This window comes from Lampetra planeri, chromosome 42 (assembly GCF_965212315.1).
Source record: "Lampetra planeri chromosome 42, kcLamPlan1.2.h2, whole genome shotgun sequence".
Lineage (NCBI taxonomy): Eukaryota > Metazoa > Chordata > Hyperoartia > Petromyzontiformes > Petromyzontidae > Lampetra > Lampetra planeri.
In genome coordinates this window covers 555,244-579,127 of record NC_136148.1, presented here as the reverse complement: position 1 = coordinate 579,127, position 23,884 = coordinate 555,244, and the positions used below count along the sequence as shown (strand labels likewise).

The 23,884-nt window shown below is 58.3% G+C and overlaps 1 protein-coding gene across 2 annotated transcripts; it reads left to right on the top strand.

The window, feature by feature from the left end:
• Nucleotides 1-2,431: 2,431 nt before the first annotated feature.
• LOC144732263 (rho family-interacting cell polarization regulator 2-like) lies at nt 2,432-22,377 on the top strand. 2 transcript variants are annotated; one of them, XM_078613687.1, is made up of 19 exons: nt 2,432-2,545; nt 6,420-6,517; nt 7,751-7,894; nt 8,663-8,741; nt 9,389-9,412; nt 9,883-9,936; nt 10,510-10,659; nt 11,330-11,393; nt 12,102-12,145; nt 13,402-13,527; nt 13,983-14,131; nt 14,428-14,563; nt 15,390-15,875; nt 16,474-16,595; nt 16,910-17,093; nt 17,329-17,467; nt 18,050-18,199; nt 18,909-19,061; nt 20,757-22,377. In XM_078613687.1, exons 2-19 carry the CDS (start codon nt 6,426-6,428, stop codon nt 20,801-20,803), a joined length of 2,343 nt encoding a protein of 780 aa, XP_078469813.1. In that variant the 5' UTR covers nt 2,432-2,545; nt 6,420-6,425; the 3' UTR covers nt 20,804-22,377. The 2 variants fall into 2 exon arrangements, with proteins under 2 accessions (XP_078469813.1, XP_078469814.1); XM_078613688.1 differs by lacking the exon at nt 2,432-2,545 and adding an exon at nt 2,726-3,023.
• Nucleotides 22,378-23,884: the final 1,507 nt, after the last annotated feature.

Below are 23,884 nucleotides of genomic sequence, written 5' to 3'. Positions count from 1 at the left end.
CATTCCTGGGAATACGTGTGTAAAGGCAGTGCGTGTGTAAAGACAGTGCGTGTGTAAAGACTGCGTGTGTAAAGACAGACTGCGTGTGTAAAGACAGACTGCGTGTGTAAAGACAGTGCGGGGACTAGTGGTCACGAGTGGTAATTACAGGTGTGAAGGCAATCTAGAAGGCTAGCGGTCACAAGCAGTAATAACAGGCTAGGTGACAGAGAAGGGAACGATCTGGAATCTCCAGGAGAAGTAAGGAGAAGTAAGGACGTGGCCAGGGGCGGAGGGATGGCCACGCCGGGGATAAAAAAAAGGGGCGAGGGGCGAGGTTCGGGGCTGCTGTGGAAATCGGGGTCGTCGCTGTCTTCGCATCGTCGCTGTCTTGAAGTCATCGCTGTGAAGCGACTAAGTTGAAATGAAGAAACCCTGTACAGTCCGTGCCACCGAGAGTCGTTACAATTGCATGCTGGGAAATTACAATGCAAAAGGGAAGATTGTTACATTGCAGGACAGGTGAGAGATGGCGCTGGGTTTTGGAGGCCATCATCATCCAGCAGTTGATTGATCATGGCGATGATGTTGACCTCCCAAACCCAGCGCCTTCTCTCACTCGTGGTCAGCCATTTTATGTATATTGATCTGGGGATTGCTGATGATCTGGGGATTGCTGATGATCTGGTGATTGCTGATGATCTGGTGATTGCTGATGATCTGGTGATTGCTGATGATCTGGTGATTGCTGATGATCTGGTGATTGTTGATGATCTGGTGATTGCTGATGATCTGGTGATTGATGATCTGGTGATTGCTGATGATCTGGGGATTGCTGATGATCTGGTGATTGCTGATGATCTGGTGATTGCTGATGATCTGGTGATTGTTGATGATCTGGTGATTGTTGATGATCTGGTGATTGCTGATGATCTGGTGATTGTTGATGATCTGGTGATTGCTGATGATCTGGGGATTGCTGATGATCTGGTGATTGCTGATGATCTGGTGATTGTTGATGATCTGGTGATTGCTGATGATCTGGTGATTGCTGGTCACTCAGTGAAGGAGTTGGAGGCGCTGCTCTGAAGCTGGAGAGTGCTGCCAAGAGGTGGGGCCTTACCATCAGCCCCACCAAAACACTAAGCACCTGCCTGGGTATTCTGTGTCATCAAACACTCCAACTCCCTCACTCTCCATTGGTGATAGTGCAGTGGTGGAGATTTGAGAGGTTTCTATACCCGGGAAGTGTGCTTGTGACCAGCTCCAGTTTGACGGCAGAGGTCTCACTCCAAATCAGTCTGGCGGCAGTATCTTTTCATCGACTGCGTAAGGCTCTGTGGAAGCTACCTGGTCTGACTCTGCAGTCATGCCCTCCCTTCTCTACGCTTGCGGAACGCGGATCTCCCCTAATGGAACATTTGCGCCGGTTAGAAACATTTAGGCTGGCCTACCTACGATCCATCCTGTGTTTAACCAGGCTGGATTGTGTGAGGAGCTCACAGATCCTTGAAAGATCTGGACACAGTCCCAACGGTGAGTTCATCCTGCAATCGAGGCTGCATTGGCTGGGGCATGTAGCTAGCCTGCCTATCCACCGCATGCCCAAACAGAGTTTGTTTGACGCTATAGAGGAGGCTAAATGGGCGCAGAACGGGCAGGAGAAGATAAGGAATTGGGCATTTGGAGGCAGTCGCCCTCCAATAACGGAGGGCCCAGAGGAGCGATGCTCACAACGAGTGGAGCGCCCGGCGGCTAAAGCACAGTAAGGGGCACAGTGGGGGGCACAGTGGGGGGCACAGGTGGTGCATCAGCCAGTCATCTCAGTCAGTCAACCCATGGCACCTGGGTCTGTCTCGTGAGCTCCTGCCAGCGAGCCTTCGACACTTCACGTGGCCTCAAAGTGGATCCTTGCCTGGCACAAGCGTCGTGGTGACATCACCGCCACCTAGTGGCGAATGGCAGTTGTTGTTTGCTTGGTGAGTCCGTGTGTGCGCCGTGCCGGCCTTTATAGGTGCTCGCAAACTCCACTTACCCCAACAGTCTGTGGGGAGCGGGAGTGTTGCGGTCAGCGCTACGCTGCGCTACGAACCCGGCGACCCGAGTTCGATGACAATTATCTGAATCAGCTCCTGGGCCTCCCCTAGGTCGACTCAGCCTCAAATTAGTACCTGGTGCGGTGTGTAAACATCACCACCGGGAAGACAAAGGCGGTCGGGCGTGGTACTGGCCACCCACCCCCCTCGCGTGCCGTGCCGGCCTTCATCATCGGTGCTCGCTAACAGCACTTGCCCCTACAGTCTGTTAAGGCTACACGGGGGTGTGGGGGGTGTGGGGGGGGGCGTTCACTCGCAACGCCGAGCGCTGACCGCATGGCGAGGGGGGTGCGGGAGGGAGTGAGGGCGGGAGGGGTGGGGGGAGTGGGGGGTGGGGGGGCATTGTGGCCGGACGGGGCGCGGTGACGCTGCTGGGGTTTGGTTCCAGAGTCTCGGAGTCCCCCTTCTCGTTCGCCGTCAGCGCCGATCGAGGCGCCCCAGCGCCTCTCCTCCCACGCCTCTCCCACAAGGTGAGACAAAGATCCCCCCCCCGGGGATAGCCTGTAACAGGCTGTAGGGGCAAGTGCTGTTAGCGAGCAGCACCTGTGAAGGCCGGCGGGGCACACGAGGGGGTGGGTGGTCAAGCACCACCGCCCGCCCGCCTTCGTCTCCCCGGCGACGATGTTTTTTTTTACACATCGCACTCAGGTACTCGTTTGAGGCTGAGTCGACCTAGGGGAAGCCCAAGACTTGTTCGGATAATCGTCACTGGCGTTGGCCGTGATCGGGAATCGAATTCTGGTCGCCGGGATTGTGTAGCAAGCCCTCTCTCTCACGGCACGCCTGCAGAATACCGTGGCAGTGCATGCGGGTGGCTCAGCTTTCTCTTTCTGGCGTTAGGGCTTCGCTGTTGCCATGTCGTCGACCCAGTCCACTCGTGCGAATGAGACTCCCTCTTCTCCTGGGCTCTCTTGACTCCGCACCTCGCCACGCGAGCTCAAGCTCAGAGTAAGACACAATAATAATAGTAGATGTTACCATTTCTGGCAGTGAGACAGGATGTTTAGAGCAAATATAAAACATTTTCAAGGAATCGAGTACTGCATTAACCACACACAGGACTTGTGGTGAATAGTTGGCATTGCCTTTGGAACTGCTTGTGCTACACCAGAGACAGCCTTCTGTAGGGCCTTGTCTCGCAAGTGTCAGCCCAGAGAACGCCTAAGGGCGAACAGCACAAGGGCAATGCACCCTCAGGGCATTTTATAGCTCGGGGTGGTGAGCAGCTCCACCATGGGACATTTGTTTTGAGACTGGCGTAACAAGGACCCCTCGAGAGAGCCGCGGTCTCACACCACCAGGGGCGCCTTCCTAGAAAACAGTCGCAGGCTTCTGCAACATCACCGAACACAGCAGTGAGCCTGGCGTTGATACACACAGCCGCTCCGGAGTTTGGCTTGCGTTCAGCGAAGTACCGCTGCTAAAGCGATGCACGCCTGAATAATAGCCCGTGTTTGCCTGATGGGATGTAAAACAATATCCGTGAATGAAAAATACTTGCGGCTATGCGGTTAGTTGTTGTTTTTATAGAAATCGGATCTTGAAGGCGGCATTTGTTGCAACGGGCCGCGTGGTTCCACGCGTGGTCGCCAATTGCTGTCAGCACGAAGCGTGGTGGTGCTGGTGGTGGTGGTTTACCGTAATCGCGTTCTGCACTCAGCTTTTAATAATGATGATAATTCTCGCGGCACAAATATAAATGCAATTCTTGTGCAGGGAAATTGAGTTTTCATGTCCATACGGCGTACATCCGTTTCAGTGCGCGCAACAAAAAACGAAGTTTGCCTATTTATTTCTCAAACAAACTTGTGATGGGACTTTGTAGGATGAACGTTGAGAGTTGTAAGGTCACGGGATGACCAATCAGGTCTGAATTGGTCTGTAATGAGGTATAGCACTGATAAGGGTCGTCAGGTATGACAATTGATCATCGATTATCCGGCGAAACCTAAAAACATAACGTTATGCAAGAGTGTGCAAAAGTAAGCTATGTAAAATATTTATTTATTTAGTCGGTAATTAAATGGTCAGTGACTAAATCTTTATTTTGAAAATCCGGTGCCCGCCCCTTCCCCAACCCCCGCGACGCCGCTGGATGATCGATGATCGACTCTGTCACATTTATTGTATTAACAAACAAACAAAAAGTCCATAAAAGCCAAACATTAAATACGTCCCCCACCCCCCCCGTAAAAACCCCGACACCATTAACGAAGCAAAGTGCCGAATAACCGAGCCGACTTTGACTTGGCGCGTTCCTTCTGCAAACATCACAGAGGCGACGCGCCTGAGGTGTCCACTGAACTCATTGGAAGATTTATTTTTCTTTCCCGGAGGAGAAAGTAAAACAAGAACCACTCCGTGACTCCCCACGTCCCCGGGGCAGCCCCCGTCGTGCATCGCGCGCCGCGTGCCAGCGGCACAGCGCCCAGCTCCGCTCGCTTCAAGTCTCTCGCTCCCTCGGCCGCTTTACCGACGATTGCCTCGTCTGCCCGCTCTCTCTCTCACTCTCAGGAGGGGTCTTGCCAAGTCTTTTTCGCAGCTACGGGGGTGGTCAATGTTGCTGGTGCAGTGTCATCCCAATTGAGTTATAAATATGGGGGTGATTTTTGTTGTTTCGCCTGTCAGCCTTGCAGTGATATTTTTTTCCGATTCCAGTTGTTATGTTGGACGGTGTTAATTTGGCCCGCAGGAGTAAAAACCCGGAGAATCTAGAGGATACAACCCCGTGCATAAAAGGGAGGGAGGGGGGAGGAACATACGGACATCACCCGGGGTTGGGTGAGGAGACACGGCTGTGACCTCTCCATACGGACATCACCCGGGGTTGGGTGAGACACGGCTGTGACCTCTCCATATGGACATCACCCGGGGTTGGGTGAGACATGGCTGTGACCTCTCCATACGGACATCACCCGGGGTTGGGTGAGGAGACACGGCTGTGACCTCTCCAGCGCCACCCTGCCGCACACGCTGAGTTAACGATAACGAGCGGGTGGGATACAGCGAGGGTGCCCACCCGAAACCACGAGGTCGGGTGATGATGGCGGCATCGTCGATGTCACTCGCGGGAGTCGGGGTGCGATGCGGTTCGGGGCGCAGAGGGCAGCGCAAGACGGCCCGGCTGGGCACGTAATGCCTCCCCGCCTTCACGGGCAGTCGAAGTGGCCTTCTGGGAGTGCATGGAATCAGCAGCAAGTTGTCGAGCACAGGAAAAACTCTGGGCCAGTGTCAACGTTCGCTGTCTCCATTCGGCAGAGTCAGTGTGGCGGCTGCTTGAACCACTGCTGGTGCAGAGGAGGCAAGGCCCCCTCCCCTCACTCATCTCCCTTCCCCCTCCCTCCTCCATCCTGAGTGAAGGTAAACCGTTCACCCATAAACCGGTAACCGTTTTTCCTGAATCCCAAGCGCCGCGTCCTGAGAGTCCGAAATGGGCACTGTGGTCGTTTGCCGCGGAATTCCGAGTCCGTGGGCTGAATCGGGAGTTCGCGGATCGCCGCATGGCAGAGGCGGCAGGCCAGAGGGCGAGTCGCCGCATGGCAGAGGCGGCAGGCCAGAGGGCCCTGCGGTTGTCGCCGGCGTCCTGGACGCTGACGAAGCCAGAAGTCCGGAGTGGCACGCCGCGTCTCAACTTGAGCCGGGGGGGGGGGACCCCATTGAGTCACGATCAGGCGGCTGCAGATGGGAATCGTCGCTTTCCTGCGTCTGGGCGGCTCGGCAGATTTATTTCCACGAGACCCGAGAGTGGTGGTGGTGGGGTGGGGGGTGGTGGTGTGGTGGGGGGGTGTTTGTGGCAGCGTTTGCGTGTTGCGAGCGTGCGAGGTTCGTGCAGGGAGAAAAATAAATAAAACTCGCGTCGGGTCTCGATCACCACGCTCCTGTCTGAGTGGCGGCTTCAACTAACAATCAGGATGTCTATTCATGCTGCAGCAATCCCATGAGCTATCAAGCTCTCTTTCACAGATGTCCTGTGGGGGGGGGGGGAGTAAGAACGTCACAACACAAACAGTACACAAACACGATAGGAGTGCGAAGTACAAGCAAAGTTAAACAAATCACCCCAAACACAAACAAATGAAGGCTAACCATCCCCATCCTACCGGGCAAATCCCACTTCGGTTTGAACTTATTTTTCGGAGGCGACCTGGCAGACAGGGAGGGAGGGAGACGGGGTGAGTGGGTGACGAGGAAGATTTGGAGGCTGCGGGGACATTGAGGCAGAAACACAGCGGGGATGGGGACATCAGGAGGATGTCAGGGAGGGGGCACTGGGTGAGGCTGGAGCAAGGAGGAAGTGAGTGAGTGAGTAAGGGTGTGGTCTCTCTTCCTGCCCCACCACCACAGGTCACCATGCCCCTTGGGGGTCAAACCAAGCTGCATCCCGCGGTGACGAGGAGTCGATCCTTCCATGGGTTCAGGGGTCAGCAGGACTCCACGGGCAGGTGAGACCCCCCCCCCTCCTTCACCCCCGACTCTCTCCTGGCTGTCGAGGTTGTCTCACTCTGGGCTCATGGCCGCAGTCTGCGCCCGTGTGGTTTGTCGATCTGTGAGATTGCATCGCCTGCAGCGGAAACCGCGGCGCAGCTGCGTCCCCATGTTAGACTCCCAGTCACGTGTTAGACTCCCAGGACCGGGTTAGACTCCCAGTCCCGGGTTGTCGAGCCAAGCAGCGCCGGCGAGAGGCAAACGCGGCCGCCACCACGAGCCCCCCCCCCCCCCCCCCCCCCGCTCGAGTGAAATGTGTTCAGAAAGAAAGACAACATTCCGGGCCTGTGACGGGAGCCTCGGGCACCTCGATAACCACGCAGATACTCTTTGTTTTTTCGGTAAAGTCACGTAGGTAAAACAATTAATAAAATAAAATAAATGAGAACAACTTAATTAAATCACGACGTTTCGGAGGCAACACAAGTCTCCCTCGTCAGGTGTAAAAAGACACAGCAAAATAACTGTAGCTACAGTTTTAATTTAGTTGTTTTCATTTATTTTATTTTATTAATTGTTTTACCTACGTGACTATACCGAAAAAAACTGAGTATGAATCCTTGCAGTCACGAAAGCTTCAAATCTAGAACCACGCAGATGTGCGGGGTGGTGGGGAGGAAGGCTGTGCGTCTCCTTTGTCGATGTACATCACCGATGTGCGGAGGTCGCAACCGGGTGCCCGATACCCGTACCCTACCCGATACCCGGCTACCTGTATACAGCCGGGTACAGGTACCCGTTTGCGACCCTGGTGCGGCCGGGTACGGGTAGGCCGTGAGTCACTGGTGAGTCACCGTTTGTCACTCGTTTCCCAATGTCTTGTCTCTTCTCACAATTCAAGTTCCTAGAATCAACCCACCCGCGCCTGCAACATGGCTTCATCCCAGAGGTCGCAATCGGGTACCCGATACCCGTACCCTACCCGTACCCGGCCAGGTACGGGTAGGGTACGGGTAGTGTACGGGTGTAGGGTACGGGTAGGGTACGGGTGCGGGTGCGGCCGGCTACGGGTAAGGAATCAAAACCCGTTTGCGACCTCTGCCGATGTGTCCCCCGTGTCCCGGGGGGCACACCCCCCCCCCCCCCTTGTCCCCTCGCCTGTCTCACCCTCGTCTCCCGGTGTCTCTGGACCCCGCCTCTGTCTCCCTTGTCCAACTTCGTGCCCATTGTCCCCCCCCCCCGTGTCCCAGGTCCCGCGTGTCCTCGTGTCGCTCCCCTGAGCGCGCGCGCCGCGTCATCGGCTCCCCCGGCGCCACGCCCCCGGCCACGCCCCCACGTGTCGCCCAGCCGCAGCTGTTCCGCACGACGCTGGCAGCGCTGCGCTCCGGACTGCAGTGAGCACGCCCCCCCCCACTCCCACCGTGTCGCCTTGACAGGCTGTAGGGGCAAGTGCTGTTAGCGAGCACCTGTGAAGGCCGGCACGGATGGGTGGCCAGCACCAACGCCCGGCCGCCTTTGTCTCCCCAATGGCAATGTTTATGCATCTCAGGCTGACTCGACCTAGGGGTGGCCAAGGGCTAGGTTCAAATAATCGGGTCGCAGGGTTCGAAGCGCAGCGCGTTATACGTTCACCTGAACACACACGGCTGAACACACACACACATGACCACACAATACACCTGAACACAAACACCTGAACACACACACCTGAACACACACACCTGAACACACAACAACTACCGCCATACGCCACTAAGTGGCGGTGACATCACCACGACGCTTGTGCCAGGCTATGTGCACGTTGAGGCCATGTGAAGTGTCGAACGCCCGCTGGCAGGAGGTCACGGGGCAGACACACGAGGGGGTGGGTGGCCAATACCACGCCTGGTCGCCTTTGTTTCCCTAGTAGCGATGTTTACACATCACACCAGGTACTCATTTAAGGCTGAGTCGACCTAGGCGAGGCCCAGGACCAGTTCAGATAATCGTTACTGGTGTTGGCCATGAGCGGGAATCGAACCCGGGTCGCCAGGCTGGTAGCGCAGCGCGCCAACCGCTACACCACCGCTCCCCATGTATGTCCAGGTGACTATCAAACACCCACAGAGACTGCCCCTCCCCTAACCGCCCCCCCTACCCGCACCTCCACCCTCATCCCTCAGGGAGTACCTCGCCTGGTACCAAGCACAGCATCGTGACCTCGCCATGGCCATCAACAGCACCAAGAGAGACTCCCGCCTGGTAATGCATCGTCATCATCGTCGTCATCTTACAACCACAACCATCACCATCACGATCATCATGCCTCCATCCATTTCAACATCATCATACGTCTGCAGTCATCTATCCATCACCATGACGATACCTCCACCTATCAGCATCATCATGCCCCCATCGTCACTGTGACCATCGCGTTTGCCACTTATTGCAGAGGTTCACGGGTCGGATCCAGCAGGTCACCCTGGTAAACACCGTGCGTATATAACTGTAGCAAGTTTACGGTGTATATATATATAGCAAGTTTACGTTATATAACCGTCTACTTCACGGTGGACATTTAAAGGCCCCGTGACGGGGTCGTCAAAAAAGAGAAGGCCGTTGTGTGCTGGCGTCGCGATCCAAATTTTGTAATAAAATAAATAAAATACTTCCAAATGGCTCAGTTGGGAGAATCCACAGCAATCGGTGGCCCCTCCTGGCAGACGAATGCCCACTGGGCCCGCAGGTGCTGAATCACCTTGTGCCACACAGGGACAGCTGCCAGCAGGTGATCCCCTAGACGCTTCGTTACAATATGGGCACATTCTAAATGCGAGTGTGATTATGAGATCACCATCACCGGCGCGGTTACGTATTAACGACGACGACGACGTGTTTGTATGTTTCAGGGAATGCTGTACGAGCTGGACAAGGTAAGGAGATGCATTTGATTCGCACTTAAAGCACCACGGCCCCTTAAATCGTTCGCTGCTTAATCCGCACGTGCTCCATAGCGAGCAGGTGGCATGACAGCGTTCGTAATTCATCGCGCGCGACACCATGGCCACGCGCGCACATCCTGCGTGGGAAAGAGCTGACAGAAGCAGGGAGGCAATTCGCCTCGGTCCACGTCTCCCTGCCCCGCACGGTAGATCCGGTGCCGCAGAGTGCTCCGCCGAACTGCGGGCCACGTCCAGCGGAGACGCCCTGGCCTGTAAGACTACGTCGTTGGTTCAAGCCGGACTCCACCGCTGATGTGACAACGTTGGATGTCCGGTCCAGACAGATGTGGGAATGGGACAGAACGTCCGCTCGTGATTATATGGCGCTGTCGCGATGCGCGCTGCGCTCCCGGCGCGTGACACCGTTGTTCTGCCCTGACGTTTCCGCATCTCTTTCCCAGCAAATTAAAGCCAACGAGCGAAGCCTACGGCGGCTGGAGTTTCACATGAGCAAGGTGACCACACCTCTCTACACACTTGCACACAAAAACAAAGGTGATCCTCGTTTGTAGCCTTATACAGGCCGTTGGGTCAAGTGCCGTTGGAGAGCACTTATGAAGGATGAAACGGTACTCAAGGGGATGAAAGCCAAATAGCACGCCAGGCGGCTTTGATCTCCGTAGTGGGGATGTTTACACATTGCACGAGGTACTCATTTGAGGATGAGTCGACCTTGGGGAGGCCCAGGACTGGTTCAGACGATCTTCGCTGGTGTTTGCCGTGAGCGGGAACCGTACACGGATTGCCACTCTTTCACTCCCCGCAGACTTGCGCACACACACCTTTACACACCTGCACACGCCGACACGCGCACTCTTACACACGCCGACACGCGCACTCTCACACACGCGTTGACTGGGTGATGTATGTTGAACTTCTTTCGCACCCCACGGTGACGTGATGGTGCGATCGTGCAGGGGAGGGCGATGACCCCGACGTTCGGATGAAATTGTCTCGCTCGAGGGTTGTCGACAGCGAGCGCTGGCTCTCGACGTTTAACTCCGACGCTCGTGACGGTGGGCGCGCAGGTGGAGGCGCTGCAGGAGGAGCACACCGTGCACACGCGTCTCCACGGCGGCGCCGAGAACCTGAGCAGGGCGTTGGCGTGCTCCCCCTCGACCCGCGGGGCGCGCGACGCCCTCGCGCAGGCCCAGCGCAGCGCCCGCGAGTGCTGCGAGGTGCCCCCCCCCCCACCCTTCGCCCACCTATCACGCACGCGCTACACAAAGACCCCCCCCCCCCCCCGTGTAGCCTTGACAGACCGTCGGGAGGCAAGTGCCGCTAGCGAGCTTCTGCGAGGGCCGGCACGGCGCACACGACGCGGTGCGTGGCCAACACGGCGCCCGGCCCGCCTTTTTTCTTGAGCGGGAATGGAACCGCTACACTACCGCTCCCTACAACCCCCCCCCACCCCCCCCCCCGAGACAAACCACATGGACTTACAAGTGCAGCTACGTCCAGCCCAGACGCGCGCACACAAAGCCCCGACGCACGCACCCTCGCGCTAGGGGGCGGTGGTGCAGCGGTGAGCCTCTTGCTCGGCAATGAACCTCTCCCCCCGAGTTTGATTCCTGACTGTGGACAACCTCAGTGGCAGCTTGGTTTAAAAACTCGTCCGGGGCTGCCCCTAGGTCGACTCGGCCTTCGAGCTGTGCGTCAATACCAGCACTGGGGAGACAAAGGTGATGGGGGACAGTGCGGGCCACCCCACTCCTGCGTGCGCTGTCTTGGCCTTGCTATGTGCTCACTAACAATAACCGCGTGTGTGTGGTGCGTGCGTGTCTGCACGTGCGTGTGTTTCTGTGTGCGTGTGTGCATTTGTCTTCACGTGCGCGCAACCAAACTCAGACCATGGCTCAGCTTGAAGGCCAAATGGAGAACTTCCTGGGAGAATTCCACGTGAAGATTCTAGGTTTGTCGAACGCTCGCAGTTGAAACTACCAGAGGTAGCTCCGTGATATCCGCTCTCACCGCTCTCACCACCCTCACCACCCTCACCACCCTCACCGCTCTCACCACCCTCACCGCTCTCACCACCCTCACCGCTCTCACCACCCTCACCGCTCTCACCACCCTCACCACCCTCACCGCTCTCACCACCCTCACCACCCTCACCGTCCTCACTACCCTCACCACCCTCACCACCCTCACCACCCTCACCGCTCTCACCACCCTCACCGCTCTCACCACCCTCACCGCTCTCACCACCCTCACCGCTCTCACCACCCTCACCACCCTCACCGCTCTCACCACCCTCACCACCCTCACCGTCCTCACCACCCTCACCACCCTCACCACCCTCACCGCTCTCACCACCCTCACCGCTCTCACCACCCTCAGCACCCTCACCGTCCTCACCACCCTCACCACTCTCACCACCCTCATCCTCCTCACTGTCCTCACCGCTCTCACCACATCAACCGCCCTGACCACTCTCACCACACCCACCGCTTACACTGCGCTCACCGTCCTCGCCACCCTCATCCCCCCCCCCCCAACCATCCCCACCATCCTCACCACCCTCACCGTGCTCACCGCCGTGCTCGGGGTCTCTGTGAGTCGCGTGTGAGCCCCACGCTCTCTCTGTCTCTCTCTCTGTCCGTGTTCCGTTTCTCTCCAGGCCTCGTGGGCTTCGCGCGACTCTGCCCCAAGGACACTTACGAGGTGAGCCCGCGACGATGAGCTGCCGCGCTCGCTGCGTGCATCATTAAGCCGTGTTCCATCCACCGCTGGATGAAGGCCTGCCCAAGGCGCCACCACCTCCCACGATCCATGATATGCAACAAACTGATTTAATCGTCGCTCCATCTTCTTCTGCAGACGTCCTCTGGGACTAATCCGCGTGCGGTGTTCACTAATCCGCACGCACTCACTCATTCTTGCATGCTCACTTATCCATGTGTGGTCACTAATCATGTGGTGTTCACTAATCCGCACGCGCTCACTCATTCTTGCATGCTCACTTACCCGTGCGCAGTCACTAATCATGTGGTGTCCGCTAATCCGCGTGCGGTGTTCACTAATCCGCGTGCGGCCTTCACTAATCTGCGTGCGGTGTTCACTAATCCAATTGCGATGTTCACTAATCCAAGTGCTCCTCTCCTCTCCCCGTCTCTCCACATAAATTCCCAGCATGCACCGCTCCGGCGCTTCTCTGTGCCCTTCGCCGTAGTCCGTTCGCTACGCTTGTCGTTACCGAGCGCGCGGTGTCCGACCGGCGTCACAACAGCAGCGGCGAGTCGCTCTGCGCACCGCAGCTCGTGACCGTCTTCTCGGTCACGAGCTGTCGGTCCTTTGAAGACGAGTAAGGCCATTGTGTGCTGGCGTCACGGTCCCACGTTTTTGGAAACACGGTAGTCTGCAGGCTCAGCGAGGCTTCCCTGGGTAAACAAGCACAACAATAATTCTAATAAATTCTCAACTGTTTTTATTTTACCAGGTGAGGCCCCACTGAGCTCTTGTTCAGAAGCGACCTGGCCACGAATGATAGCTCATCGAAGTGGCTTATCATCATGTGGACATTTATAGCAGCCAGATACTCTTATTAAACACATGTCGATACTAAATGTAGAAGGAAAAACCCATAGAAAAATCCATGCGACCACAGGGAGAACATGCAAACTCCAAAATATACAGGAGGCATCAGGGTTACCATCGAGATAATTTACCCATAAAAACCTCCGTGAATCCTGATGGTCACGCATCTAATTGCCAATCAGGCCCAACCTTGCTCAGCTTCGGAGGTCCGACAAGCCGCGGTGCTTCTGCGGTGATTTCAGGAGTCGCCTCAAACTTGCAGCCCGCGTGAGCCGTCTCCCAGTACCCCCCTCGCCACTTGAACCCCCCCCCTGTCCACCTCAGCTGCCCAACCCCCACGCCCCCCCCCTGTCCCCCTCTTAACGAGGCTGTTGCTGCTGCAGGTGTCGCTGCGTCACGGGAGGCAGCGGTGGAAGGTGCGAGGGAGGATCGGGGCCGAGGGCGAGCAGTGCTGGGCGAGCGACGGCACCGTGCTGCTGCCGCTCATCGGCGAGCCGATCGTCGTCAAGGTGGGAGTTCACAGCACGGAATTTGAGGCTTAGTTGACAGGCCCAGATATTCGAACGTCAGCAACGATGATGTTGGGTGCGTCACGCACGCGCACATAAGCGCGCATAGCTATGTGTGAGTTTGTCTGGACTGGAGAAGAGATGGAGCTGATGTGGCACAGGAGGATGTGGAGCTGAGTGGGCTTGCCGACGACCGGTACCTGCGGTGTCAAGATCGGCCTCTATTGAGGAGGCCCGTTGAAGGACCCTACTGGGCAGTTGGAGGCAGTCGCCTTCCAACAAAAGTGAAGGGCGAAGGAGCAATGCTCACAACAACAAGCAAAGTGCCGGCCGGCTAAAATACAGCAAGTTGGCACAGCGAGCCTTCAAATGCACCTAGTCTGGTACAAGCGCCGCGGCGACATCGCTGCCACTTAGCGGCTGCTGCTGTTGTTGCCCCGTGGCTGCCCCCGCAGGTGGTGGAACTGAAGGGGTTGGTGACGCAGACGCTGGTGGGGCAGGTGAGCCTGGAGCCCGCGGAGCTCTACCGCAAGGACGAGCGGCAGCTGGAGATGAACATCAACCCCCTGGGCACCGTCAAGCTGCAGCTGCTCGTCAGCTGGCTGTACGCGCGCCGCACACACGCAGACATCATCCACGTGCTCATCATGTGTGTCCGCCATGGGCGGAGTTTGGGGGGGGGCCCAAACTGGCCACCTTTAATTTATTTTCAGTCGTTTACATTTAAGATTTTTAAAAATGAAATATACGCGCCCGCAATTCGTAATGTGAGGGACAAAGTGAACCCCCTCGCCTACAGTGTCGGCGCGACTGGAAGACGCCTGCCTGTGTGCCTGCCTGCCTGTGTGCGTGCCTGCCTGCGTGTGTGCCTGCGTGCGTGCGTGCGTGTCGCTGCCGCAGAGCGTTGGAGCGCGAGGAGCCGCTGTCTCGCCTCGGCTCCGTGAGCGGCCACCGCCGCACGCCCAGCGCCTCCTCGTCGCACCGGACGGCGCCCGGCTCCCCCAGCACGCCCAGCACACCCGACCAAGCCTTCTTCGTGAGCTCCCACCTCCCTCCCTCCTTCCCTCCCTCCCTCACTCCCTAGTTGTCTTGTTTCTGTTGGATAGGAAGGAACGAGCCGAAGAGATGCACGGTTATTCGGCACGTCGCTTCGTTCATTGCGTGTTTTTTTTTTGGTATTTCATTTTTGGCTTTTATGGCCTTTTGTTTGTTCATACAAGAAATATAACGTACAGTAGATCATCGATTATCTACAGACAGATGATCATCGATTATCCGGCGGCTTAGAGGGGGAAGGGGGCGCCGGATTTTCAAAAACGCCGGATAATCACTTATCATTTAAAATCGCTTATTTTCGTACATTCTTGTATAACATCTTTGTAGGTGTTGTGTGTGTTTTTTTACGTGTTCTATAATTGTTTCCGAAATGAAATGCGCTTGAATAAACATTCAAATATTTCCTACTATAAAACGTGACTGTATTCACTGTACCGTAGTTACCAGTCCAATCTCGACGACTCTGCGTGGGGTGATGTACGTAGTTACTACGCTCTTGTTTCAACACAACAACCATGTGTTTGCCGATCGCCAAACTGATGCAGCCTTTAGAGCGGTGCCCCTGTGAATGCCGAATTACACAACGCACCTTGCACCAGATCGCACCGTACGTGTTTTCTGTTTTTGTTACCCGCTGCCAAATCGCCTCCGTCAGTCGCAAAGCAGGCCCCAGCTGCATCCCCAGCTCAACCACCCGCACGCCTCCCACCTTCTCGGTGCACAGGCGTCGTCGCCCGCCCTCACTCTCGCAGCGGCGTCGGGTCGCGCGGCCGCGCACTGCTGACGAGCGCGTTTGCGTCGGGCAGGAGGAGTTCTACCCGACGGACGACGCCTCCTCCGTGTTTTCCGACTCGCTGGACAGCCCCGCGCCGTCGCTCGGCTCGTCCCGCCACCCGTCCTCGCCGCGCGACCTCTCCTCGCCCCCGTGGTCCCCCACGAAGCCGGCTCGCCCGCCGCCCGCGGTCACGGCCACTCGCGAGACGTCGCCCTTCTCCGGGCCGGCGTCGCCCGGGCGCCGGGAAGCCCCGGCGGGCGACGCGTCCGTCGCGGTCGTCCAGGGCGTCGCCCGCCCGCCGCAGACGACCGGGGATGGCGGCGCGGGGCCCGCGCGGTGCGGCGGCGCGGCGTGCGAGGGGAGGGCGGCCGCGGGCGAGCGCGCGGCGACGGGGCCCGGCCTGGACGAGGCTGCGAGGGAGCTGAGCGTCGCGCTGGAGGCCCGCTCGGCCCGACACGGCCTGGAGGACTTGGAGGAGATGGAGACGGCGTTTCTCTCCCTCCTGGACGCCACTCAGGTCTCGCTCGCCGCTCGCTGCGCTTTGCGTTGCCGATCGCAGCGCCGCTCGGCGCGAGCCGCTGCGACGATGTTAATGATATTTGTGAGTGGGCGGCGTCTTCCCGAACGCCAGGAGCTTCTCCAGATGGGAACAGCTGTTCATACCGTCACATAGCATGGAGACTTTGTACAGTGGCCGGACACGTGCAGCAGTGAAGTACAAAGTGAGACTGAATGAAACGACTGCTCCTATCGCTACGATGTCTCCGCAGAGGGGAAATAGCAGCGAGCATCGGCTGAAATCGTATTCCCAGCACTACGTGCGTGTGTGTGTGGGGAGCGGTAGAGAAGTTGTTAGCACGCTGCACTATGAGCCCCATCACCCGAGTGAGATTCCTGCTCACCATTGACATTTATCTGAACCGGTCCTGGGCTTCCCCTAGGTCGATTCAACCTCAAATGAGTACCTGGTGCGGTGTGTAAACATCGCTGCCGGGTGTGATACTGGCCAGCCACCCCCACCATGTGCCGTACCGGCCTTCATAGGCGCTCGCGAACAGCACTTGCCCCAACAGTCTGTTAAGGCTACACGAGGGATCTTTGTCTTTGTCTTGTAGAAGGGCCGATTTCTGAAGAGCCACGAGTCGAGCGCGAGTCTCACGGTGGAGAGCGCCTTGGGCAGCTTCGACTTCCTGGACATTTCTGATGGAGAGCGGTCCGAGTGCGGGGACAGCCGAGGGTGAGTGGCACCACCCCTCCACTCGCAGGGCACCGCCGCCGCTAGCGCGGCACCACCCCCGCTCGCACACCTGGAATCGCAATCCCGGGGCGATTGCTGGTTCCACTGCCGCGTCGAGAGATGGAATCGATCCTGCAACGTCTGAGTTGCAGGTCTGGCGCACCGCTACACCATTCCACCACCTCCACCACCGCGGTGGCGGTGGCGGCGTCTCCCTTCGCACCTCACTCGCGCCGCGCCAGCGTTGCTCTGCGATCGCCGCTCCTGGGGCCGGTCAAACCGACGTTAACGGCCCGGCTCGCGTGGCGGTGCAGGCCTCACGAGAAGCGCCGCGGCTCGATCGGCGGCGGCCTGGGTGGCGGCAGCGGCAGCGGCACCGCCGAGGACGTGGGCATGGGCGCGAGCCGCGAGCCCAGCCCCGTCCCCGTGACGACCGGCGACGAGCTCCTGGACGCGGCGCTGGCGGAGCACCTGCGCGCGTGCCTGCGACTCCTCCTGGTGAGCTACGCCGCCGCGCGTCTCTCTGGCTCAATGCCAGCGAGCTCTTCGGCCGTTTTGTGGATATTCATCCGTCTCGTCAGCAGCGATGGGCTGCCTTGAAACCGAGGCTGGGAAATTGCCGGGTAGACAAGGACCCCCTCCGTTAGATATTGTGTGTCCGCGTGAGACCCTGACGGGTTTGTGTTCTCTGTGATCCGAGCCGGCCGCCCTCTTGACTCTCGCCACGCCGCAGAGGCTGGAACTGTGCCGGCAGCTGGGCTACAACGAGGACCCCGTGGTGCGCAAGCTGCTCGCCCAGGCGCCGGTGCTGAGGAAGGTGGCCAAGCTCAGTGGGCGCGACGGCACGCGCCCCGCCACGCAGGCCGCCCACGGCACGTGGCACGCACCACGCACGCACGCACGCACCACGCACACCACACACGCACGCACGCCGACCACCGCCGCCATTCACCCACGCACGGAAAAAAGACAAAGATCTCCCGCATAGCCTTAACAGACTATTGGGACAAGCGCTGTTAGCGAGCACCTATAAAGGCCAGCACGGCACACGAGGGGCGGGGTGTCTAGCACTACGCTCGGCTGCCTCTGTCGCCCCAGTGGTGATGTTTACACGTCGCACCAGCACTGATTCGACCTGGTGGAGGCCCACAACCGGGTCAGATATACGTCACTGGCATGGTGATTTATAGTGTGGCGGTTGGCACTCTGCGCTACGGCAAACACCAGTGACTCGCACACACTTGCCCACTCACCCATACACCCACTCACCCATTCACTCACCCATACATACACTCATTCACCCGCTTGCCTCGTCACCCATACACACGCTTGCCCACTCACTCGCCTAGACACACGCTCACACACACACGCACACGCTCACGTGCTCACGCACACGCTCGTTCACTCACACAGTGTCCGGAGTGTTTGACGGGTTCTCGCATTTCCCGCTGCAGTTTACCCGGAGCTCAAGGCGAGGCCGTGGCTGCTGTCGTTCTGGGACGACTGCTGCCGCTGCTGCTGCTGCGACTCCGGACGCTGCCTGTACCTCATCCCCACGGAGCGGCTCCTGCGCCGGCTGGACGAGCCCGCGGAAAGCGGGGCAGGTAACGAGCGACGGGAAGCGTGGCAGGTAGCGAGTGAGGGGTCAGGTGGTGAGCGAGGGGGCAGGTAGTGAGTGACGGAGCAGGTGACGAGCGACGGGGCAGGTGATGTGTGACGGGAGGCGCCACCACAACGGGAGCCTTGACAGGATCGCACCCCCCCCCCCCCGCTCCTACGCATCATGGCAGGGCTCGACGTTTAGCTTGCCACGGTGGGTGGGTGAGTGGGCAAGGGAGTGAATAGATGAATAAATGGATGGATAGATCCATACATGAGTGTGTGAGTGAGCAGCTGATTCAAGTGTGAGGGTTCCGGTTGTAGTGCAGTGGGGAGCTCAAAGCAGTGGGTGTGTGGCTGTAGTGCAGTGGGTGTGTGGCTGTCGTGTTGTGTGGCCTGGGTCACCAAGATGACAACGGCAAAAGTGCAAAATAAAGGACGGCAAACGGAGCGACGAGAAATCGGAGCAAAATATCATGCGCAGGCGCACTAACGTGTGCGGCAGTGTCTTTAGATCTTTTTTTTATTGAAAAATTATTACGGAATATTTTTTTTAATAAGCAAATGTTTAGAACGTCCCCAACAGAGGAGAGGAGCCACCACAGCTTGTATAATCGGCACCAGGCCGCTCTATTGCCATACCGATCCTCGCTGCTGAATCGATCACCGATGGCGCTGCCGCGTTGATCCCCGCTATCGATTCGATGTGAGCAGCGTGCAGGGACGCTGTGGCCTACATGGTGGACGGTTTGGCCTGCGCGGCACCACGGCCCGGCCTCCTCAGCCTCTTCCAGTACGCGGAGGCCTTCCTGCAGGGCTGCCACACGGCCGCCCTGGAGGCCCAGATCCAGCGCGTCGCCTCCCTCCGTGCGTACCCTCGCTTCCCCCACCCCGCCACTCACCCTGCCACTCACCCTGCCACTCACCCTACACTCACCCTGTGACTCACCCTTACACCCACCCTGCCATTCACCCTGCCACTCACCCTTACACCCACCCTGCCACCCACCCCTACACTCACCCTGCCACTCACCCTTACACCCACCCTGCCACTCACCCTGTGACTCACCCTGCCACTCACCCTGTGACTCACCCTTACACCCACCCTGCCATTCACCCTGCCACTCACCCTTACACCCACCCTGCCACTCACCCCTACACTCACCCTGCCACTCACCCTTACACCCACCCTGCCATTCACCCTGCCACTCACCCTTACACCCACCCTTACACCCACCCTGCCACCCACCCCTACACTCACCCTGCCACTCACCCTTACACCCACCCTGCCACTCACCCTGTGACTCACCCTGCCACTCACCCTGTGAGTCATCCTGCCACTCACCCTGTGACTCACCCTGCCACTCACCCTGTGACTCACCCTGCCACAAACCCTGTGACTCACCCTGCCACTCACCCTGTGACTCACCCTGCCACTCACCCTGTGACTCACCCTGCCACTCACCCTGCCACTCACCCTGCCACTCACCCTGTGACTCACCCTGCCACTCACCCTGTGACTCACCCTGCCACTCACCCTGTGACTCACCCTGCCACTCACCCTGCCACTCACCCTGCCACTCACCCTGCCACTCACCCTGCCACTCACCCTGTGACTCACCCTACACTCACCCATACACTCACCCTGCCACTCACCCTGTGACTCACCCTACACTCACCCTGCCACTCACCCTGTGACACACCCACCCTGCCATTCACCCTTACACCCACCCTGCCACTCACCCCTACACCCACCCTGCCACTCACCCTGCCACTCACCCTTACACTCACCCTCACCCTGCCACTCACCCTACACTCACCCATACACTCACCCTGCCACTCACCCTGTGACTCACCCTGCCACTCACCCCTACACTCACCCATACACTCACCCTGCCACTCACCCTGTGACTCACCCTGCCACTCACCCCTACACTCACCCATACACTCACCCTGCCACTCACCCTGTGACTCACCCTGCCACTCACCCCTACACTCACCCTTACACCCACCCTGCCACTCACCCTTACACCCACCCTGCCACTCACCCTTACACCCACCCTGCCACCCACCCCTACACTCACCCTGCCACTCACCCTGTGACTCACCCCTACACTCACCCTGCCACTCACCCCTACACTCACCCCCATTGACACCCTCCGCTCACACCTATCAGAGCACTGCCCCGTGTGGGTCACACAACAAAGACGCAGACAGCACAACACACTCCGACAATTACTTTTCACACTCCTCGGGGTGGATCGTTTCAGCAGCATTTGTTCAACACAAGCAAACTCTGAACCAGCCGCAACATTCATTGCCTCTTCAGCAGAGTCAAGCTTGCCTCAACCAATGCTGGTTAACTGCCAGGTGTCTACAGGCAAGGGCCCGAGATACGGGTCCTAACCGGACGATGAGCTCAGTAATACACAGCACAGAACCATCACTGGCCTCGCTGTGGATAGAGCACTGCAGTGCTGTTGGTAACTATTCCGAACGACATTCACGCGTGTGTGTGTGCGTGTGTGTATGTGTGCGTGCGCACGTGCGTGTGTCCCACAGGCGGGGGGAACGACAGCAGCCCCGCTGACGGCGACGGCACCGTCTAGACGGAACTACGCGGGAAGCCCGCCGTCAAGCAACCGCGGAATCGGCGCCGTGGCCGACGAGAAGGCGACACGGCGCGACCCACACGGGGGGGGGGGGGGGCCTCGCTCTCCGCTCCGCTCCGGCTCCGCTGCCGATACGACGGGGGCCGTCGCCGTCACGATCGGCGTCAGCCGCGGCCGATCCGCTGCCGGGTGACGGCCTCCCCACGCCGCCGCCTCTCCCGATCTCACGACGCAGCAGCCCGCCCCCACGGCGCCCGCTCGTGGGAACTCAATTCCATCGTTTTTACTTCACCGTCTCGTTTTGCCTCGGGCCTCGCCGCTCCGCCGATCTCAACACCGCGCCCGCGCGGTCGCTCCGGTCGCTCGCAGACGCGGGTCGCGGTTAGGGGGACGCGCGCGTGGGCCACGGGGCGACACGCGTCCGTCACCGCGAGCGCCTTCGCGGGTGCCCATCTCTTGTTCACGGAAGTTGAAAATTCCACATTCTTATGGCGTGGGCTAAGCCTCTCCAGACGACAATCACCGCCGATTTTCCCCGCAATATAGTACTTATTTTATCCCCCCCACCCACTTTTCAACCTCCCGATTCCTGCGAGCAGCTTGCTATACCGCTGGCCCACCTGCCCCCGCGAGCTTGTCGGCAGCACTAATCGTGCACCGGAGGGGAATGTGTTCAATCTGGCGACTCAGCCACTGCAAGGGCCTCTCGCGACCTCCGCGTGCTCGCCTTGAGGTTGCGCTGGCGAATTGCGTTTGAAGAGCTCGCGTGGTTCATCGTCCTAGCGACCCCTTCGCCCGTACGGTGAACGGGACTTTGCGCGCCATCCGCTAGGCACCGCTTTTCCACGGGCTTCGGGGAAAACGCGCGTTGCTTTTCCACTGCACGAGCCCGTTGACGTCCCGCGCCGACGCGTCGTCTAGACGCTCGCAGGGCGACGACTTGACGGCGTGGCCGAGTTGCGTGTGCGGCCGACGTTTGACGAACCGAAGGCGTCGCGTGCCCCACCCCTGGCCCTGCTTGGCCCCGAGCCAGATTCGGACGTCTCCTTGCGGAGCCAGCCGTAGCGGCGGCTTGATTTTCCGGCTAAGTAAAATGCCAGTGGGAAAACCACCCGTGCCGTGCTAGCCCCGGCCTGCTGGCACGGCTCAGATGTGCCAGTTGTAAATGGAGTGGAGGAGATGACCTGGGGGTGAGGGGTGTGGACCCAGCCTCATAGCTCCTGGCCTCCTCAGTGTGTGTGGCACTGGGAGTGCCAACATCGGTTTATTTAGTTACTGTACTGCACTCTGCATACCAGATGATAGCGCGGGTCTTGACAGGTATGCACGTACGCACGTCCCAATAGGTATACCAGTGTTTCTGAAAAAAGTAGATGTGTCTGACGAGGCTTGTTAGTGTGATGCTGGATGTAATGTGTCACTGGACAGGTGTTTTTGTCTGTTTGCAGGTGTGTGATGCAATGTGGACAGTGGTGGTGCAGCGTGTGACTCAAATGGAGAGGCACGTCCTGGAGTTGATGTGTTTACAAGTGACATGTATGTTTCCTTTGAATTAAATCGACTTTCATAAAGCCGTGTGTGCGTATACGTGTGTGTGTGTCTTGTGTGATGACACGTGTGTAGGTGTCTTGTGTGATGACACGTGTGTGTGTGTGTCACGTGTGATGACACGTGTGTGTGTGTGTGTGTCTTGTGTCATGACACGTGTGTATGTGGGGAGCGGTGGCGCAGTGGTTGGCACTACTGCCCTATATACCCGGTATCCTGAGTTTGATGTCCACTCGCCTTTAACATCCATGGACATCTGACGCGGCCTCTGTCCATCGCCGAGGTCAACTCAGACTTCTGCGAGGACTGCAGCGGGTGCCGTGTAAACCATGGCGGCCGGGCGTGGTGCTGGCCAGCCGCGTCGGCTTAACACGGCACCGCGGTGGCTGGGAGATGTTAACTACCTCGCCTGGTGTACAGGAGCTCGTGGGTTCCATCCCGACCCTGACGACGCCTGCTGTATATTTGGAGTTTGCGTGTCTCTCTCTCACCATCATGATCGCGGTGGCTCGGAAATGTTAACTACCTCGCCTGGTGCACAGGAGGTGGTGGGTTCTATCCCCACCCTGACGACACCTGCTATTTGGAGTTTGCGGTGTCTCTCTCCCCGTGGTCGCGTGGATTTTCCCTCCGCGTCCTCCGTTTTTTTTTCTCCACATTTAGAATCGACACCACACGGTTAGAGTATCTGGCTGCTTATAAATATCCGCACGACGATAAGTCCACTTCGTGTGACCTATCATTTGTGATAGCCAGGTCGCTTCTGAACAAATAATTGCATAGCGCAAGTGGGCCTTGCCTCGTACAATAAAACAAAGAGTTGAGCTTCAATAGATGCCCGCCCACAGCACTTGCCCCAGCGAGCCTGCGGGCTCCACCCAGGGACTCGCCCGCACGGACACCGACGGCACGGGCAGCCCCGACTCACCGCGTGGCCACTTTTGTTGTGGCCCTCGCCCCTCGCTGCCTAGAAGGTAAAGGAGCGCACGCGGACCCCTTGCAACGCCTCGCTCACGACACCTGCTGGCGAAAGGGCCTCAGTGAGCGGGACCCCCCCCCCCCTCTTCTTACACGGCGAGCAAGACGTCTTGGAAGGGAGGTGGGCGTACCCACACTTGAATGTGTAGGCGGGTCAATGACAATGGATTCCTTTATGAGACCGGGTTTTGCTCGCATGTTCTACCACAAGCACGTGTGGTCCATGCAGACTCGATTGCTCGCAAACGTTTCTATTTGGTGTTTTAACATCTTAACACCTGTTTTATTGGCAGGACGGATAAAACCATTTCTTATTTTTCATACTTTGTAACTCTTGATATTGCCGATTGGCTGTTGAAGCCAATTGACACCATCATCACCTGACCCCCAATTTACACCGCTGCTCGGTTGGACAGAGGCAGCAGCGGCGGCGCACGATGGCTCGGAGATGTTGACGACCTCGCCTGGTATACAGGAGGTCGTGGGTTCGAGCCCTGACGCCTGCTGCTGTATCATTGGAGTGCGCGTCTCTCTCTCTCCCCGTGGTTGCGT